General features: G+C 41.2%; 1 protein-coding gene across 16 annotated transcripts in view; it reads right to left on the bottom strand.

Moving 5' to 3' along the window:
• COA1 (cytochrome c oxidase assembly factor 1) overlaps nt 1-19,628 on the bottom strand; it is a 111,121-nt gene extending 91,493 nt beyond the window's left edge. Inside the window, exon 1 of one of the 16 annotated variants that reach the window (XM_069588218.1) lies at nt 19,336-19,628. Coding sequence is in view for 2 of the 16 variants with exons in the window: in XM_069588211.1 (XP_069444312.1) it covers nt 606-649 (44 nt within the window). In the remaining 14 variants the exon portion in view is untranslated. Of the gene's footprint in view, nt 1-605; nt 1,174-8,577; nt 8,896-19,335 lie in introns of those variants that run through there. The other 15 variants (XM_069588225.1, XM_069588213.1, XM_069588219.1 and 12 more) reach the window with 15 other exon arrangements.
• Between the last annotated feature and the right edge of the window lie 2,359 nt (nt 19,629-21,987).

Raw genomic sequence — 21,987 nt, 5'->3', positions numbered from 1 at the left:
TCGCTGGTAAAGAGAAAAGGAAGGAAAATCACCTTACTGCTTCCCACAGTAAAAAGCACAAAATGGCATTTACTTTTTGGTTACCTGGGTAATGGAAAGGTGACCCTGAAGAGAGCAGGAGGGAGTTTTTGAGGTGAGGTGTACCCTGACTACAGTAGCAGTTACACAAATCTATACGTGCATTACAATTTACAGAACTAAACCAAAAGGTTAGATAGTCAATTGTACTGCATGATAAAACACAGATACAGAAGAAGAGGATAAAAACACTCAGTGCCACATGTTTATAGAAAGGAAGAAAAATCCTAAAGTTAGAATGCAAAAACATTCACATAAAATTCAAGTTTTGCTGTTTATACCTCAGTCTGAGCTATAGAAAGGTCCTGATCTGACACAAGCCTGTTGAAATATTTAATACAGACTTGGAAGCATCTCTGAAGGTTAATGATGTACACCAGCAGTAAAATCACTTTATCCCTAGCACAGACAAGTCTGATGAAAGGTAACAATCTATTACCAAAAACTAGGAGTTAATATTCACCTTTCTCTGGTAACCTCAAAAGAAGAATTATAAAGGCATTTTATGTGAGTGTGTTTAGTCTTACCTAAAAAGCTGGAGCATAAACAGTCCAAGCTGGATACTCAGCATCTATGTTATCTTGGTATTTTGGATGCCAGGGAAATCCCATACAAATCTAAGTTATATTCAAGTTCCAAGAGTCTGGAGCACCCAAACCCATCTGGGGACCTTTCAAGTGCATCTGTAGTCGCCAAATGAAATAAGGTACCAAGAGCCATACAAATGGATGACCAGGTGAGAGAGCCCAGATGACCAACTGACCCAAACTGAGAGCAAAAGCCACATTAACACCTCTGTTCCTTCCATCTCTCCTGATAATACGCTTGCTGTTTACCATGGGGTATGGGCTGTAACAGTGATGAAATATTAAACAGGAAGTTTACAAAAGATGTTAGAATTGGAACAGAAGGGGAAGAGAGAGAGTCTGGCAAGCATGAGATCTTAGTTTTCTAAGATTTGGTTGAGTCATACTGCTGTCTGTTTACACTTCCCCACTGATCGCAGAGAGGCCAGTTATTGAGCAGGATCACAGTACCCACAACAACATAACACTTCCAACTTCAGGGGAGTAGTTGAAAAAATAAGGGTACAGTAATAAGAGAACTGCCAGGAGAAATATCAATAACCTCAGCTATGTAGATGACACCACCCTTATGGCAAAAAGTGAAGAGGAACTAAAAAGCCTCTTGATGAAAGTGAAAGAGGAGAGTGAAAAAGTTGGCTTAAAGCTCAACATTCAGAAAACGAAGATCACGGCATCTGGTCCCATTACTTCATGGGAAATAGATGGGGAAACAATGGAAACAGTGTCAGACTTTATTTTTTCGGCTCCAAAATCACTGCAGATGGTGACTGCAGCCATGAAATTAAATGACGCTTACTCCTTGGAAGAAAGGTTATGACCAACCTAGATAGCATATTGAAAAGCAGAGACATTACTTTGCCAACAAAGGTCCGTTTAGTCAAGACTATGGTTTTTCCAGTGGTCATGTATGGATGTGAGAGTTGGACTGTGAAGAAAGCTGAGTGCCGAAGAGTTGATGCTTTTGAACTGTGGTGTTGGAGAAGACTCTTGAGAGTCCCTTGGACTGCAAGGAGATCCAACCAGTCCACCCTAAAGGAGATCAGTCCTGGGTGTTCACTGGAAGGACTGATGCTGAAGCTGAAACTCCAGTACTTTGGCCACCTCATGTGAAGAGTTGACTCATTGGGAAAGACCCTGATGCTGGAAGGGATTGGGGGCAGGAGGAGAAGGGGACGACAGAGGATGAGATGGCTGGATGGCATCACCGAGTCAATGCACATGAGTCTGAGTGAACTCCGGGAGTTGGTGATGGACAGGGAGGCCTGGCATGCTGCGATTCATGGGGTTGCAAAGAGTCGGACAAGACTGAGTGACTGAACTGAACTGAATAAGAGAATAATATTGGTCATTTCCCACTCTTCACTAATTAATGACATGGATATCTTTGCACTAAACTTGCTTGTCAGAAGCAGCAGTATTCACAGCATACCAGACTAATTGCCAAAGTATCCAACGAGATACTCAGCAGAATAACAGAACAATCCAGACCTCTGCAATGATGCAAGTCTGCAAAATCACCCCCATCTTACCATCTGTCATGAAAAGCAATTTCCCAAAAAGATTGAAAACACAGAAAACAAACATTGAAATCAAACAAGCAGCAAAAAAAAAAAAAAAAAAAAAAAGCAGGAGAGTAGATCACAAACAAGTTTGGGATCTGGGAACCTATCCAGGTAAACTTATTTAATCTGAATTCTAGCACATAATTTTAAAACTCCAAGACTTCCAAAACCTAAGACAAAAACTCCCACATACCTTCAACCAGGAAATGGCTCTTTGAATTCATATTTTTAGAAAGGTAAATATGATAATTAATACATGCCTAAATTACACAACTCTTTTAACCCTTATATTTTATGTGAATGACAAAAAACACTGAAGCAAACTGATGGTTCCTCAAAAAATCAAACTGAGAAGTACCCTGTGCTGTGCTTAGTCATTCGGTCATGCCCGACTCTTTGCAACCCTATGGACTGTAGCCCACCAGGCTCCTCTGTCCATAGGGACTCTCCAGGCAAGAATACTAGAGTGGGTTGCCATGCCCTCCTCCAGGGGGTCTTCCCAACCCAGGGATCGAACCTAGATCTTCTGCATTGCAAGTGGATTCGTTACCATCTGAGCCACCAGGAAAGCCCAAGAATACTGGAGTAGGTAGCCAATCCCTTCTCCAGGGGGTCTTCCTGACCCAAGAATCAAACCGGGGTCTCCTGCATTGCAGGCAGATTACTTACCAGCTGCGCTACTGGGGAAGCCCGAGAATTATTCTATGACCCAGCAATTCCACTTACGGTATACACTCAAGAGAACTCAAACAATAGCTGTGTACCAATGTTTATAGAAGCACTATTCGTAATAGCCAAAAGATGGAAACAACCCACATATCTATGAACTAATGAACAGATAAACAAAATGTGATATATGCCTATAATGGAATATTACTTAGCCTTAAAAAGGAAGAAAATCCTGCAATATGCCACAAGGATGAACCTGAAAGACATGATACAAAGCAAAATAAATCAGACACAAAGAGAAATGCTATATTCCAGAGACAAAGTGGAAAGGTGTTACCAGAGCTGGAGAGAGAGGGAACTGGGGCGTCATTATGTAACAGGTTATACAGAATTTCAGGTCAAGAAGATAAAGGTTCTGGAGAGGATGGTGGTGACCGTTGCACAACAAAATGAATGCACTTAATGTCACTGAATAGTGCACTCACACGGTCAGACACTAAATGTTATGGACATTTTACCACAATTTAAAAAAAAGCAAATACTAGAGCAAGAAACACAGTCCTCCCGACAAATCAGGCCATATGGAAATAATGAAGCCTCAGGTATTGCATGTAAATTAGAATTTTACATGGGAACTATTTTTCTAGGGAGCTATGATATATCAGTTCAGTTCAGTCACTCAGCCGTGTTTGACTCTTCGCAACGCCATGAATCACAGCATGCCAGGCCCCCCGTCCATCACCAACTCCCGGAGTTCACTCAAACTCACGTCCACCGAGTCAGTGATGCCATCCAGCCATCTCATCCTCTGTCTGTCCCCTTCTCCTCCTGCCCCCAATCCCTCCCAGCATCAGAGTCTTTTCCAATGAGTCAACTCTTCGCATGAGGAGGCCAAAGTAATGGAGTTTCAGCTTTAGCATCATTCCTTCCAAAGAAATCCCAGGGCTGATCTCCTTCAGAATGGACTGGTTGGATCTCCTTGAAGTCCAAGGGACTCTCAAGAGTCTTCTCCAACACCACAGTTCAAAAGCATCAATTCTTCGGCACTCAGCCTTCTTCACAGTCCAACTCTCACATCCATACATGACTACTGGAAAAACCATAGCCTTGACTAGACGGACCTTAGTCGGCAAAGTAATGTCTCAGTTTTTGAATATGCTATCTAGGATGGTCATCTACTCAAAATGTTCAGAGACCCTAAAAATACCTGAATTACCACTACCTTTAAATCAATGAAATGAGAAAAACAAACACCAAATAATGTTAATAGGATTTTATAAAACTACTATTCCCAGCATATCACAATCAACACACAACCAGCATAGTTACACTGAAGCTCTGCACACATAAAATCTTCAAATAAACTTCTGCATGTATTAAGTACCAACTATTTGATGACCAACTGTCCAGCACAGCTCTCAAAAATCTAATGCACTACACTAAACATGAAGATGAGAATAAGAAAATAACTAAGTGTTACAGAAAGCTTAAAGAACAAAGCTGAAGCAGATTTTAGCGTGTTTTTCAAGGCAGAAAGACAGGGAGGCACAAGAGTCAGAAACAATGAGCACTCTACAGGCACACTTTCGAGACAGTGTGTGTTCAGCTCCAGACTGTCACAATTAAGTCAATATTGCAATAAAGCGAGTTACATGCATGTTCTGTTTTCCCAGGGCATGTGATAGTTATGTTCACACCATACCACAGTCTATTAAGTGTGCAATGGCATTATATCTAAAACCAATATATATAATTTAAAAACAGTTTACTGCTAAAATTCAAAAAAAGAAAACTAACCATCATGCGGGCTTTCAGAGTCATATCTTTATGGTGGTGGAGGGTCTTTCTCTGATGTTGGAGGCTACTGACTGATCAGGTGGTGCTACTGGTAAAGAACTTGCCTGCCAATGCAGCAGACACATAAGAGACATAGGTTCCCTGGGTCGGGAAGATCCCCTGGAGGAGGGCATGGTAACCCACTCCAGTATTTTGCCTGGAGAATCCCATGGACAGAGGAGCCCAGCGGGCTACATTCCATGGGGTCACGAGAGTTAGACATGACTACACTCTGACTGATCAGAGTATGAATGCTGAAGGTTGAGGTGGATGCAGCAATTTCTTAAAGTAAGACAACAATGAAGTTTGCTGCACTGACTGACTTTTCCTTTCCCAAATGGTAGCAAGTAATGCTGTTACACAGCATTTTACCCACAGGAGAACTTCTTTCAAAATTGGAGTTAACCTCTCAAACACTGTCACCATTGTATCAAGTAAGTTGATGTAATATTCTAAATACTTTGCTGTCATTTCAACAATCTTCACATAATCTTCACTGGGAGTAGGTACCATCTCAAGAAATCACTTTCTTTGCTCATCCATAAGAAGCAATTTCTCATCCATTAAAGTTATATCATGAGATCACAGCAATTCAGTCACATCTTTAGACTCCACTACTAATTCTAGCCCTCTTGCTGTTCCCACCACATCTGCAATTATGTCCTCCACCAAGTCTTGAACTCCTCAAAGTTATCCACGAGGGTTGGAATCAACTTCTTCAAGGTGAAAGTGAAAGTCGCTCAGTCATGTCCAACTCTTTCTGACCCCATGGACTGAGCCTGCCAGGCTCCTCTGTCCCTGGGGAGTCTCGAGGCAAGAATATTGTAGTGGGTTGCCATGCCCTCCTCCCGGGGGTCTTCTCAACCCAGGGATCAAACCCAGGTCTCCCACACTGCAGGCGGATTCTTTACCAGCTAAGCTACTCGGGAAGCCTGACAGTGTAATACCTGCTTTCACCTGAACACTTAGAGGCCGCTGCAGGGTTATCAATTAGCCTAATTTCAATATTACATTTCAGGGACTATGGAAGCCCAAGGAGAGAGGGAGAAACAGGGTAACAGTCAGTTGGTGGAGCAGTCAGAACACACACATTTCTCAATTAATTTCACTGTCTTATATGGGCACAGTTCATGGCACCCCAAAACAATTACAATGGCAACATAGAGGATCACGGTTGACAGATCATCATAACAAATTAATAATAATGACAAAGTTTGTAATATTGTGAGAATTACTGCAATGTAACATAGAGACACAAAGTGAGCAAATGTTGTGGGAAAGTGGCACCAATAGAGTTGTTTGATGCAGGTTTGCATCAGAGGCCTTCAATTTGTTAAAAAAAAAAACACACACACACACACACAATAATTAAAGCACAATAAAATAAGGCTTGCCAGTAAAGCTGAACGGCAACCCATTCCAGTACTCTTGCCTGGAAAATCCCATGGATGGAGGAGCCTAGTAGGCTGCAGTCCATGGGGTCGCTAAAAGTCAGACACGACTGAGTGACTTCACTTTCACTTTTCACTTTCATGCATTGGAGAAGGAAATGGCAACCCACTCCAGTGTTCTTGCCTGGAGAATCCCAGAGATGGGGGAGCCTGGTGGGCTGCCGTCCATGGGGTCACACAGAGTCAGACACGACTGAAGTGACTTAGCAGTAAAGCTAAACATAGTACCAGCAACTCAGACAAACCAGGTAACTAACATGTTAGTTTCTGTATTCCTATCATTTAAGAACAGTATCCCAAACAACCACCCAGAAGCCTTTTAAGGAAAACATTCACAGTACTGACCACATAAAAACATAAAGCATTAGAATAGTAAAATACAGAAAAAAGTTAACAAGTAGTCTGAATATATCTGTCCCATATCTAACAGCTAAGGGGCTAATATCTTTACAGAAAAAACTCCTACAAATCAATAAGGAAAAGGCAAACCCAGCAGGGAACAGAAAAATTATATAAACTGTTTTCCACTGCTTCATCTTTCAAAACTTAAAATGCTGCTCACAGGTTCTTCACATCAATTTTCCTAAGCCTGGTCTTTCACACTTAGTAATTCACTCTGAATTACTCCCACAGATCTGTACAACATGGTCTCCAGGAAAAGTCAAAATTAAGCTCATGTGCTTCCCATTTAAAGGAACTATTGCATAATCCCGAAGACTGTCATACCCCTGATGAAAGACTTGACCTAGAATACATAAAGCACTCTTACAACTCAATGGTAAACAAAAGCTTAGTTTTTAAATGCGCAAAGGAATGAATAGACATTCCTCCAAAGAAGATATACACGTGGCCAATAGCACACAAAAAGATGCTCAACATTAGCCATCAGGGAAATACAAATCAAAACCACAATGAGACAATGCTTCACACCCACTAGAACAGCTAGAATTAAAAAAAAAAAAAATTAAAAAGATAATAAGCGTTGGCAAGGATGTGAAGAAATCAGAACCTTTATACTGCTTATAGGAATATAAAATGGTGCAGCTGCTTTAAAAAAAAAAAAAAAGTCTGGTAGTTATTCAAAATGTTAAATGTAGAATTACCGTATGACCCAGGAATCCTACTCTTACGTACATAGCCAAGAGAAATGAAATCATTATGCTTCCACAAAAAAACGTGTACACCAATGTTCATAGCAGCATTATTTAGGATAACCAAAACAATTGAAATACCCATCAACAGGACCAATGGATAAATAACTGGTGGTATATCCACACAGTGAAACAATATTTAGCAATAAAAAGAAATGAAGTGCTGATACACTTCAACACGTTAAGCGAAAGAAGACCACATGGTTTATAATTTTATCAGCCTATTCTAGAATTGTCCAGAATTGACAAATATATTTATATATTCAGCAGATTAGTAGTTCCTTAGAGCTAAAAGTGGGGTAAGTTAAGGAGGAACTCAAGGGAGACTGCTAATGGGTACAAGGTGTCTCTAAAAATGGTTTAAAACTGTGGTTGTCGGATGTACAACTTTGTGAACGCACTAAAAAGCAATGTGTGTTTTAAAATTCCATGGTGTGTGAACTATATCTCAATCAAGCTGTTATTTTTCAAAAGGACTGCAGGTTGGGCTTTTTCTCCCCAATTTTAACTCCATTTTCCCCTCAGTTCCTAAAACAGTGTCTGGCAATAACCACGAATTCACTAAATTCTGACTGAATGGAAAAGTAAATTTCCAAACGTGGGTAAACCATTATAATTAGCCAAAGAGATGAAATTACTGCAGGATGGCATGACAGGGGCATAGAGCATGTATGTGTAGGTGTGTCTCCCATGAACAGGAGATGAGACTGAAAAATTCAGCAGAAACAAGACTTTGAAGTGTCTTCAATCCAGCCAAAGGAATTTGTACTATCCTGAATCAAATGGGAAGGCCAGTAAGGTTTTAAGCAGAGGATTAACAGTCAGATCTGTGTTTTAAATGTGTAAGTTCAAGTAGAGAGTTGCTTATATCCAAAGGTGAAGGTGAGCAATGCCCCTCAGGTAAGAATAAAGAGGAATAAGGGGAAGAGGCCAGGAAAAGTAGCAAAATATAATACTTGTGGATTTTTTAAATTACAGCCCTTTCCACACACGCACAGACTGACAAACATGCATACGCACGCTTATACGAACACCCGAAAATCACTTAAACGCTGAAAATCACTTCTATGGTCAGCCCCCTTATGGAGCTCAGCTGTGATAGAGACGAATGATCAGGACCACCGAGCCACAGTAATCTTTTATACAATCATCTAGGCAGGGTCTCTCTCAAACTGTTGTAACCTGGGACCACCGACAAAGTGCAGTTCCACCTCTTCACAAATGTGCTCCTGGAAATGCTCACCAAGGACCACGGGGCAAGGTCACGATTAGCCCACCAGGGGTCACCCAATCAGGCAGCTCCAGGAGGTGGCGACCCAGCAACAAGGAGGTGGCCCCTGACGTGCTGCCCTAGCAACAGTCCGCCCCTCGCGCAAAAGCGGTCTCCAGAACGACGGGAACAAATGCTTCTGGAGTAGGACTGACCCGACTCTTTTCTCCCGCGTGGACGCTAACCTGTTAGGCGTAGAAACACCTAGCCGCAGAGAGCATGACGGCCCCTTCCGGAAGTGGAGCGTGTGGGAGTGGGTGGGGCAAACGCCGGCGGTGGACACGCCCCGCGGGGAGCAGTCGAGACTTCCGACGTCATCTCCTCTCGGGGCTAGAGCAGTCAGGTTTGAATGAATGATTTCATATCAGGGCGCCAAAGCGACGGCATCTCAGGCTGAAATTGGTTCCGCTCCCCGGCTTCTCAGAAGCTTGTCTAGCGCGAGTAGGGCATTTGTCTTCTCAAAGCTCAGCTTTCTGTTTTGTGCACCCCATTAGCCCCCAACATACTGTCAGTCCATCAGCGGTTGCCTAGAAAATTTAAAACCACTGGTTCCTACTGCTCCTCGCAGGGATCTGGCGCTTCGATTCACCTCCAAGGATGCGAAACCACGAGCCATCTGAGCATCGCTCTGGCATTGAAGTCCATCTTGCCGATTCGACTGAGGAACTTAACGCTAATTTCTTTTATTCATTAAATATTTATTAAATTCTTACTGTGCTCCAGGGAATGGATCGTTAAGAAAAAATGTAATGCATTAGTACTAGTAATTACTTAATAAAGCGATCAGACTCGTCTGGCAGTATGTAAGTGTTCAATAAATGCTAGTTATTATTATTTTCATCTTGATTATTCCACTGTCATCATCGCTACTATTAACGTCACCCTTTACTTTAATGACAAGCTTGAAGTTCAAGTGTTACCTACCACCCAGGCCCTTGGATTCTTTACTCAAAAGAAACTGATAGAGGCCAGAGAGAAACAGAGCAAACCATACGGAAAAGAGAATTAGTAAGCTCGAAGACAGAAACCTAGAAATGATACAAATAGAAGAGAAAATTAATATTAAAAAGAGAGAAGAAAAAAAATGGGGACATTTTGACACAGCTACTTTGAGAAAACAATTGAGCAGGCCATTACATCGTATCATAAAAGTTAAGTGTAAACTAGACAATATTTACCTCAAAGATTAATAAAATTAGCATTAGGTAGGTTGGAATGAGGAGAAGGCAATGGCACCCCACTCCAGTACTCTTGCCTGGAAAATCCTATGGACGGAGGAGCCTGGAAGGCTGCAGTCGATGGGGTCGCTAAGAGTCGGACACCACTGAGCGATTTCACTTTCACCTTTCACTTTCATGCACTGGAGAAGGAAATTGCAACCCACTCCAGTGTTCTTGCCTGGAGAATCCCAGGGACGGGGGAGCCTGGTGGGCTGCCGTCTATGGGGTCGCACAGAGTTGCACATGACTGAAGTGACTTAGCAGCAGCAAGTTAGAATGAATGTCTTTTCTTACTTATCTTACATACTGTCATCATGAAATTGAGTCCTGACTAGTTTGTTTACAAGAAATTTTACAGTAAAACTTTCAGTTTTAAACCTGGAAAATTCCTTTGTAATCTTTACCAAAATATCATCTTTAATCCAAAGTCTATGCTTCCTCTATATGTTTTTTTAATGGGAAATTGCATGGATCTACTATAGTTTTATATATAAAACTTGTATCTGTTATAAAAAATTGTACCTGCTCAAATATGTTGGTTGTTGAAAATGGGGACATTTTATAATGATAACGAGGTTAGATCATCAAGAAAATTTAACAATTCTAAACTTGTATGCTTTTGAACTGTGGTGTTGGAGAAGACTCTTGAGAGTCCCTTGGACTGTAAGGAGATCCAACCAGTCCATCCTGAAGGAAATCAGTCCTGAATATTCATTGGAAGGACTGATGTTGAAGCTGAAACTCCAATACTTTGGCCACCTGATGAGAAAAACTGACCCATTGGAAAAGACCCTAGTGCTGGGAAAGATTGAAGGCAGGAGGAGAAGGGGACGACAGAGGATGAGATGGCAGGATGGCATCACCAACTCAATGGACATGAGTTTGAGTAGGCTCCGGGAGTTGGTGATGGACAGGGAGGCCTGACGTGCTGCAGTCCATGGGGTCACAAAGAGTCAGACATGACTGAGTGACTGAACTGAACTGAAACATGTATGCAACATATATCAGAGGTTTGATATATGTGAAATAAAAACTCCAAGGAGAATTAGAAAAAACAACAACTACAGTGAGTGATTATAACATTCATCTCTAATCACAATTAGATAAAAACCTCGATAATAGATCCATGCAATTTCCCATTTTAAAAAGTATATAGAAGACTAGAAAAAGATTATCAACCAACTTACCCAATTTATAGAACACTTGACCTATTTATCAACCACCTTGACCTAAAATCTCCTAGAACACTGCACTCAATAATTATAGAATACATATTTTTTTAAATGTCTATGCTTTTTTCACCAAGATAAAACATATGCTAGTCTATGAAACAAATCTCAATAAATTTTAAAAGACTGAAATCAGGCTTTATACTTTCTAATAATAATGAAATTAAGTTAGAAATAAGTAACAGGAAAATATTTGAAAAATCCCTAAATAGTTGGGGATATTTATGGGACAATTTAGAACTTTAAATACTTGTTTTCAAAGAGAAGAAATGTGAAAATCTGAGTTTCCACCTTAAGAAGCTAGAAAACGTGATCAGCATCACGGCATTATGAGATGCCTCTCCTTTGATTTACAACCAGAAAACATCCATAACTCAAAAGAGGTGTCTGCCCAACACATCAGGCTTGCCAGAGAATGCCACACACTGGTACCCTTAAAGGTGGGTAGATGGAACACATGGAAGAAGTGGAACCGGGGAAACAAAAAGGCAAGAATTCTGGAGTGGGTTGCCTCTTTCTTCTCCAGAGATTTCCCAAGTCAGGGATCAAACTCATGTCTCCCGCATAGGCAGATGGATTCTTTACCACTGAACCACCTGGGAAGCGGGACAGATGGGGTAAAGGACGAAAAAGTGCTGATTGTCAAATAACGCAGCGTAAGTAAGAGAAACCGAAAACGTGTGCTATGGCGCCACCTACTGGGACGCAAGAGATCGGCTCAGTTCAGTTCAGTCGCTCGGTCGGGTCCGACTCTGCGACCCCATGAACCGCAGCACGCCAGGCCTCCCTGTCCATCACCATCTCCCGGAGTTCACTCAGACTCACGTCCATCGAGTCGGTGATGCCATCCTGCCATCTCATCCTCTGTCGTCCCCTTTTCCTCCTGACCCCCAATCCCTTCCATAATCAGAGTCTTTTCCAATGACTCAACTCTTCGCATGAGGTGGCCAAAGTACTGGAGTTTCAGCTTTAGCATCATTCCTTCCAAAGAACACCCAGGACTGATCTCCTTTAGAATGGACTGGTTGGATCTCCTTGCAGTCCAAGGGACTCTCCAGAGTCTTCTCCAACACCACAGTTCAAAAGCATCAATTCTTCAGCACTCAGCTTTCTTCACAGTCCAACTCTCACACCCATACATGACCACTGAAAAAACCATAGCCTTGACTAGATGGGCCTTTGTTGGAAAAATAATGTCTCTGCTTATAACTTTTATAAAAAAGTTGGTCATAACTTTTCTTCCAAGGAGTTCAGTTCAGTTCAGTTCAGTTCAGTCGATCAGTCGTGTCCGACTCTTTGTGACCCCATGAATCGCAGCACACCAGGCCTCCCTGTCCATCACCATCTCCTGGAGTTCACTCAGACTCATATCCATCGAGTCGGTGATGCCATCCAGCCATCTCATCCTCTGTCGTCCCCTTCTCCTCCTGCCCTCAAATCCCTCCCAGCATCAGAGTCTTTTCCAATGAGTCAGCTCGTCACATGAGGTGGCCAAAGTACTGGAGTTTCAGCTTTAGCATCATTCCTTCCAAAGAACACCCAGGACTGATCTCCTTCAGAATGGACTGGTTGGATCTCCTTGCAGTCAAAGGGACTCTCAAGAGTCTTCTCCAACATCACAGTTCAAAAGCATCAATTCTTCGGCACTCAGCCTTCTTTACAGTCCGACTCTCACATCCACACATGACCACAGGAAAAACCATAGCCTTGACTAGATGGACCTTAGTCGGCAAAGTAATGTCTCTGCTTTTGAATATGCTATCTAGGTTGGTCATAACTTTTCTTCCAAGGAGTAAGCGTCTTTTAATTTCATGGCTGCAGTCACCATCTGCAGTGATTTTGGAGCCCCCAAAAATGAAGTCTGACACTGTTTCCACTGTTTCCCTGTCTATTTCCCATGAAGTGATGGGAAATAGATGCCATTCCCAGATGCCATGATCTTTGTTTTCTGAATGTTGAGCTTTAAGCCAACTTTTTCGCTTTCCTCTTTCACTTTCATCAAGAGGCTTTTTAGCTCCTCTTCACTTTCTGCCATAAGGGTGGTGTCATCTGCATATCTAAGGTTATTGATATTTCTCCTGGCAATCTTGATTCCAGCTTGTGTTTCTTCCAGTCCAGCGTTTCTCATGATGTACTCTGCATAGAAGTTAAATAAGCAGGATGACAATATACAGCCTTGACATACTCCTTTTCCTATTTCGAACCAGTCTGTTGTTCCATGTCCTGTTCTAACTGTTGCTTCCTGACCTGCATACAGATTTCTCAAGAGGCAGGTTAGGTGGTCTGGTATTCCCATCTCTTTCAGAATTTTCCACAGTTTCTTGTGATCCACACAGTCAAAGGCTTTGGCATAGTCAATAAAGCAGAAATAGATGTTTTTCTGGAGCTCTCTTGCTTTTGCCATGATCCAGCGGATGTTGGCAATTTGATCTCTGGTTCCTCTGCCTTTTCTAACACCAGCTTGAACATCAGGGAGTTCACGGTTCACGTATTGCTGAAGCCTGGCTTGGAGAATTTTGAGCATTACTTTACTAGCATGTGAGATGAGTACAACTGTGCGGTAGTTTGAGCATTCTTTGGCATTGCCTTTCTTTGGGATTGGAATGAAAACTGACCTTTCCCAGTCCTGTAGCCACTGCTGAGTTTTCCAAATTTGCTGGCATATTGAGTGCAGCACTTTCACAGCATCATCTTTCAGGATTTGAAATTGCTCAACTGGAATGCCATCACCTCCACTAGCTTTGTTCGTAGTGATGCTTTCTAAGGCCCACTTGACTTCACATTCCAGGATGTCTGGCTCTAGGTGAGTGATCGCACCGTCGTGACTATCTTGGTCGTGAAGCCCTTTTTTGTACAGTTCTTCTGTGTATTCTTGCCACCTCTTCTTAATATCTTCTGCTTCTGTTAGGTCCATACCATTTCTGTCCTTTATTGAGCCCATCTTTACATGAAATGTTCCCTTGGTATCTCTAATTTTCTAGAAGAGATCTCTAGTCTTTCCCATTCTGTTGTTTTCCTCTATTTCTTCGCATTGATTGCTGAGGAAGTCTTTCTTATCTCTTCTTGCTATTCTTTGGAACTCTGCATTCAGATGCTTATATCTTTCCTTTTCTCCTTTCCTTTTTGCTTCTTTTCTTTTCACAGGTATTTGTAAGGCCTCCCCAGACAGCCATTTTGCTTTTTTGCATTTCTTTTCCTTGGGGATGGTCTTGATCCCTGTCTCCTGTACAATGCCACGAGCCTCTGTCCATAGTTCATCAGGCACTCTATCTATCAGATCTAGTCCCTTAAATCTATTTCTCACTTCCACTGTATAATCATAAGAGAATAGCCCCTAATTATTAATCTGTTTAATCATTATTGTTTCTGTCCTCAAGTCATGTTCCACTCTATTGCAACCCCATGGACTGTAGTCCACTACGCTCCTCTGTCCCTGGGATTTTCCAGGCAAGAATATTGGGGTGGGTTGCCATATCCTTCTCCAGGTAATCTTTCTGACCCAGGGATCAAACCCACGTCTCTTGCATTAGCGGTTGGATCCTTTAACACATTAGGACCATGTAAAAATAAACTGGCTGAGGAACAACTCATCAAGCACCATGGAAAACCACAGTAACATGGAATATTGTGAGCTACCTCTGAAAGAATTCAAAATAGTTGTTATGTAGAAATTGAAGCTACAAGAAAACTCAGAAATGCAGTTCAGTGAACTCAGGAAACAATCAATGAGCATAAGGAATGCTTTACCAAAGAAGGTAAAACTCTAAAAAAGCACCAAACAGAAATAATTCTGAATAAGTGAATAAATAACTGAATAAGTGAGATTAAGAACACAATAGAAAGCACTGGAAATAGAGCAGACCGTATGGAGAAGAGAGTTAGCCCGCTCAACGATAAAGCCTAGAAATGATGCAGGCAGGAAGGAAGAGAAAATTAAGATGAAAAAGAGACAGAAATTCTGTGGAATTGTCCAACTCTACCAGGAATGGCAATATTAGGTAATGGGCATCCCAGAAGGAGAAGAGAGGGAGAAGGGAATAGAGAGTTTAAAGAAATAACAGCTGACAACATCTCAAACATAGGGGAGGAACTGGACATACCAGTCTACGAAGCTAATAGGACATATAATTACCCCCAGTGCAAAAAAAAAACTTCTCCAAAACACATTATATTAAAACTGCTAAATGTTAATGATAAATAAAAAATTTTGAAGGCACCCAGGGAAAAAGGATGACAACCTACAATGAGTCCCATTAGGCGATCAGCAGATTTCTCCGCAAAAAATCTATAGTAATCAAAACAGTACCGTATTATCAGAAAAACAGACACATAGATCAGTGGAACAGAACTGAGAGCCCAGAAATAAACCGACATGTATTTGGGCAATTTATTTATAAGAAAGGAGCAAACATACAAGGGAGAAAGAATAGTCTCTTTAATAAATGGTGCTGGGAAGATGGGAAAAGAATGAAACTAGACTACTATCTCATACCATACCAAAAAATCAACTCAAAATGGACAAAAGACTTGAGCGTAAGAACTAAAACCATAAAACTCCTAAATGAAAACATAGGCAGTAAACACTTCGACTTAGGTCTTAGGAGTATCATTCTAGATATTTCCCTCAGGCAAGGGAAATAATAGCAAAAACAAACAAACGGGACTACATCAAACTAAAAAGCTTCTGAACAGCAAAGGAAACCATGAACAAGAGGAAAAGACAATCTACTGAGTGGAAGAAGCTATTTGCAAATCATATATCTGATCAGGGGTTAATACCCAATTACAGAGTAGGAGGGTTCAATTCCTGGCAGGGGAACTAAGATCCCGCCTAGCACACAGCATGGCCAAACAAGACAGGTAGAATTTGGGCAAAGGAAGGGTAGAATATTTCTACCTACACAGGAAATATTGTGAGACAAAGCACAGAGATAAGAAAAGGAACACCTAATTTCTGAAATTATATAAACATTACATGGATTGGCAAGTAATGCACACTGAAGTTTTAAAAACTTTTATTTTGCAATAACTATAGATTCACAGAAAGTTTGAAAAAAATGTAAAGGGAGGGCCTATGCACCCTTCACCCAATTTTCCCCAGTGGTAACATTTGCTATTGTGCAACAGCAAACCCAGGAAACTGGCATTGTTATAATCCACAGTTTACTCAGATTATACCAGTTTTACACACACTCGTTTGTGTGTGTATGTGTGTGTGCATGTTTGTACTTGGAAGCAATTTTTTCGCATATTTAGACTGATGTTACCACTACCCCAGTCAAGACACAGAACAGTTGCATCACAAGGATTCCTGGTGCTGCCTTTTCAGATGGTGTTGTTCAGTCGCCCAGTCGTGTCAAACTCTTTGCGGGGCCCCATGGACTGCAGCACACCAGGTCTCCCTGTCTCTCACCACCTCCCAGAGTTTGCCCAAGTTTACGTTCATTGCTTTGGTGATGCCATCAAGCCATCTCATCCTCTGACAATCTCTTCTACTTCTGCCCTCAATCTTTCCCAGCATCAGAAAAAAAAGAAAGTGAAGTCACTCAGTCATGTCCGATTCTTTGCGACCCCTTGGACTGTAGCCCACCAGGCTCCTCTGTCCCTGGGATTTTCCAGGCCAGAGTACTAGAGTGAGTTGCCATTTCCTTCTCCAAGGATCTTCCAAACCCAGGGATCAAACCCGGGTCTCCCACATCGCAGGCAGATGCTTTACCATCTGATCCACCAGGGAAACCTTTCCCAGCATCAGGGACTTTTCCAATTAGTTATCTGTTCACATCAGATTACGAAAATACAGGAGCTTCAGCTTCAGCATCAGTCCTTCCAGTAAATACTCAGGGTTGATCTCCCTAAGATTGACTAGTTTGATCTCCTTGCTGTCCAAGGGACTTTCAGGAGTCTTCTCCAGCACCACAGTTTGAAGGCATCAATTCTTTGGCATTCTGCCTTCTTTACAGTCCAGCTCTCACAACTGTACATGACCACTGGGAAGACAGCAGCCTTGACTATATGAATCTTTGTTAGCAGAGTAATGTCTCTGCCTTTCAACACACTGTCTAGATTTGTCATTGCATTCTTGCCAAGAATAGCTTTCCTGCTTTTCATAGCCACAGTCAATTCCTGTCTTTCCTGTGCTCCACACTGTCTGTAACCTCTGGCAATAACTAACCTGTTCTCTGTCTCTATAACTTTGTGGCAAGCATGCTGTCTTTTCAGTTAAAATTTAGCTTTGCTGTTGCTGCTATTTAGTAGCCAAGTCATGTCTGACTCTTTACTACCCCATGGACTATAGCCCACCAGGCTTCTCTGTCCCTGGGATTTTCCAGACAAGAATACTGGAGTGGGTTGCCATTTCATTCTCTAGGGACTGGAGAAGTTCTTCCCAACCCAGGGACTGAACTCACATCTCCTGCTTGGCAGGTGGAGTCTTTACCACTGAGCCACCTGGGAAGCCCAAAATATAACTTTAATCATACCCGATGTTATTTTGCAAGAAACTTAGTAGCATCTTCACCTTGGACTTGAAACTTCATCAGCAATCTTTTCATTCAGTAGTCAGATTTTATACTAAGTCAGTCAGTTTATAGTCGGTCAATTTATACTAAGGTTATTGCAAACGAACTGTCTTTAAATTTCTATCCTCCAGTTCTGCTTCCCTTTTACTCTGAAAGATAATTTTATTAAATACTCTACAAAATACCTGTGACCATCAGGTGTGAGTAACTTTACTCATGAGCTGTGAATGGTTTCCAGCTTTGTTTTAAAACCTTTCTTCAGTACATCTTCATTGAGGCTTTCTTCCCCTTCTATAGAACAAGTGTTTTTATTCATCTCTGTTTATTGTGGAGACTTTCTCTGAAAGTATCTCCTTCTCTAAGATAGTTATCCACACACCTTGCCCTCTTTAATGGCTTCTTTTATGTGCATGAATGTTTTTAACCCTATTACAAATCAATATTGAGTAGCCAGGTCAGAATAAGTTTCCAGCCACAAAGGAATTGCAGCCTAGCAAGGGAGATACAACCTATGCTTGGAACTGAAATTCAGCCAGGGCACACCAGTGCAACCCTACTGGTTGCTAGATATCAAAATACTTCTGTTCTAATCGATAAAAAGCTGATGCTATAGACCCCATGCCTTGTCACCCCAAAACAACAACCTTTGACACAACCAGGTCCTACCTCTGAGACCCACCAGACACCCCATGATCCAGCAAACAAAGATCTGGAGTTTTAGACAGCTCTGCAATGATATTTTGAATACTGCTCCACCCTCTACCACTAAACACAATAAAGTATGATAAAATGATATTATATATTGATGATTTAAATGAAGTGTTAAAAAAACTCAGAGAATGGAGTACATATTGGGATGGGACTAAGAAAGACAAGAGAGCATCCAGGAAAAGTTTGCAGACTTCCAAACTCTCAATTAATAGTAATAATAACATGAACTTCCCTGGCGGTCCAGTGGTTAAGACTCTGTGCTTCCACTGCAAGGCATGCGGGTTGAATCCCTGGTTGGGGAACAAGATCCCTCATGCCTGGCATCACAGCCAAATAGTGAAAAAAAAAAATTCATTCATTTAAAATATAGTAATAATAAATATCATTTATTAAGTGCTTACTATATCATAGGCCCTGTGCCAAATATCTTTAACAAATATTCCCTTCATTTATTCCTCATAAAATCATAGGACAGATACAATTACAATTCCACTTGACAGATGAGCAGTATTGATCTTCAGTCAGTTCACCGTGGTACAGCTGAACCAGTCATTCAAAGTCACCTGTTTTGATGGGTCGCAGTGTTTGTTGTGATCAGTCAGCACTTGAACTCTATCAGTTACTAAGATTTTTGAATCTCACCCCTACAAATAAGAAAACTGACCCTGAGGATAAACCAGCTGCACAAGATCACATAATAAATAGCAGAACTGGAGTTTCAATCCAAGACTGAGGAACTCTTTAAGTTCATGAATACAGCTTTTTAAAAATTCATAATATAATAATATGCTTAATAAATTGATATAACATATATTAATATAATATATATTATAACATAAACATAACAAAAACTTGGGTTGGTCCAAAAGTTCTTCAGATTTTCCCTATGGGTACAATAAAACTCGAAAAAACTTTCGGGCCAACCCAAAAATATGTTTCCTTTCTTTGTATCTTCTGGGAAAATGACAGTGATGGCTATATGTTTTTAATCTCCCTAAAGCTTCCCATAAAAACAGAAAAAATAGGGTAGGAAAGCCAAAACTCAAAACGAACCAGGTGGCTGGGTATTCTCACGAACTCTCAAATTTGAGTAGGTAGGAATCTAACTCCAACAGTGGCAAAGCTCACACGGTGTCAGCAGCAACACAGGAGGTCTTCTGAAAGCTGGAGAGTCCCCCAGATGACCACAGATACTCTTGGAAATGCTCACAGGGCCAATCGGAGGAGCTTTGCAGACTCCAAGTCCCAAGAAAGAGCAGGACGGCTGGAGTAGTGTGAGCCCCATGAACTCTCGACTCTAAGTGACCAAAGCTTTCTTCCAGGGCAAAGTCCACCTTAAGGAGAGACTGCGGAAGTAGAATTGAGCAGAGCAAACTGAGCTGGCTGGGCTTCCCAGATGGCGCTAGTGGTAAAGAACCCGCCTGCCACAACGCTTGAGAGTAAGAGATAAAGGTTCGATCCCTGGGTGGGGAGGATCCCCTGGCGGAGGTCACGGCAGCCCACTCCAGTATTCTTGCCTGGAAAATCCCATAGACAGAGGAGGCTGGCAGGCCTCATTCCATGGGGTCACAAAGAGTCAAACACAACTGAAGCGACTTGGCACGCAAATTGATCAGGTCAGGAACTGAAAGAGGAAACGAAGCAGAAGGAGTACTTTACAACAACAGCAGCAGAGGGCGCTCTAGAACTGAGAGGTTAAAAAAAAGATACTGACCTTCACTGAAAGTTGCTCAGTCGTGTCCCACTCTTTGCAACCCGATGGACTATACAGTCCGTGGAATTCTCCAGGCCAGAATACTGGAGTGAGTAGCTGGTTCCTTCTGCAGAGGATCTTCACAACCCAAAGATCGAACCCAGGTCTTCCACAATGCAGGCAGATTCTTTACCATCTGAGCCACCAGAGAAGCCAAGTACTCATTTCACTTAAACACGGGCAAGCAAATAGATGACGTAACTGAAACTCATAAAAGTTACTATGAGAAAAAGGAATAAGAATAACATCCCTACAGACAATAAAGGCACACTAAAAATCATGCCCACAAACGGATGAAAACATAATCTTATATTCCAAAGTAAGCCAAAAAATGAAATATTCCCCAAAGTTTTCTGAATCTGATTTAAAACAGTGGCAAGAGCAATAAGCTGAGATTCAGGAACTTCAAGCAATCTCCCAAGACTTTCAGGAAACCACACTTAGACATGCCATAATCAAATTACTAAAAACCAAAAGAGAAGAGAAAATCTTAAAAACAAGGAGAGCAGAAAAAGGACACATGCATAAGAAACATAGCTGGTTTCTTTTCAGAAACAATGGAGGCAAGAAGGAAATGAAATAGTCCTCGTGTGGTGAAGGGAAGACATTGTCACCCTAGAATTCTCGATTTGTATTTTAAAACTTCCTACACTCTTGGTGAAAGGAAATACAAACTGAATTTATAAAATTAAAAAGAATGACAATGAAATCACTACCTATTGAAATCTATGAGATGCCTGTAAAGCAATGATCAGAGAAAAATTCATTGTACTAAACACTGTTAATCAAAAATTTTAATTAAAATAAATTAATTAAACTTCCAGGTCACAAACAAGGAAAATATAATAAACAAACAAACAAACAAAAAACAATAGGAAGAATAATGAAGATAAAAGCAGAAATGAGTGAGAATAGTAAAGCAGCAGGCATAAATCTAAATCCTATTTTTAATAGCTTTATTGAAATGCAATTAACTATAATTCACTCATTTAAAGTGTACGGTTCAATGGCTTTTATATATTCACAGAGTTGTGTAACCATGACCACAATCAATTTTAGAACATTTCATCATCTCAAAAAGAAACCTCACATCCCTTAACTGTCACTTCCCCACCGTCCCGCCCACCCTCACAGCCCCAGGCAACCCTAATCAGCTTCTGTCTCTGCTGCTGTCCTTGCGCAGTCACTGAGTCCTGTCCAACTCTGTGATCCCACGGACTGCAGCACGCCAGGCTTCCCTGTCCTTCACTGTCTCCTGAAGTTTGCTCCAATTCATGTCCATTGAGTTGGTGATGCTGCCTAACCATCTCATCCTCTGCCACCCCCTTCTTCTTTTGCCTTCAGTCTTTCCCAGTATTAGGGTTTTTTTCCAATGAGTCAGCTCTTCACATCAAGTAGCCATAATATTGAAGCTGAAGCTTCAGCAGCAATGTCTGTAGATATGCCTATTTGTGCCATGTCATAATAGAATCATACAAAATGCTGCCTTGGTGACTGGCTTCTTCCACTTAGCAGAATATTTGCAGCGTTCATTGTTAAAATAAAATGGTTTATATGCTTTATAGATTAAAAGAGAAATACAGACAGAAATAAAATTATGACTATGGATGTTAACTGTGTTGATTGTACTCTTTATAATAAAAATTAGAAAATTGCCAAAATGTCTAACAGTAAGAAAATAATTAAGTTGACCTAGCATACCCTTAAGACAGAATATTTACACTGACATTAAAAATGTTATAAATATGAAATGAAATATACACAAAGCCACTTAGGAAGATCATGGCATCTGGTTCCATCACTTCATGGGAAATAGATGGGGAAACAGTGGGAACAGTGTCAGACTTTATTTTGGGGGGCTCCAAAATCACTGCAGATGGTGACTGCAGCCATGAAATTAAAAGACGCTTACTCCTTGGAAGGAAAGTTATGACCAACCTAGAGAGCATGTT

The sequence above is a fragment of the Ovis canadensis genome, chromosome 4, assembly GCF_042477335.2.
Source record: "Ovis canadensis isolate MfBH-ARS-UI-01 breed Bighorn chromosome 4, ARS-UI_OviCan_v2, whole genome shotgun sequence".
Lineage (NCBI taxonomy): Eukaryota > Metazoa > Chordata > Mammalia > Artiodactyla > Bovidae > Ovis > Ovis canadensis.
Note: the sequence above shows the minus strand (reverse complement) of the source record. Positions and strands in the feature narration are given on the sequence as shown.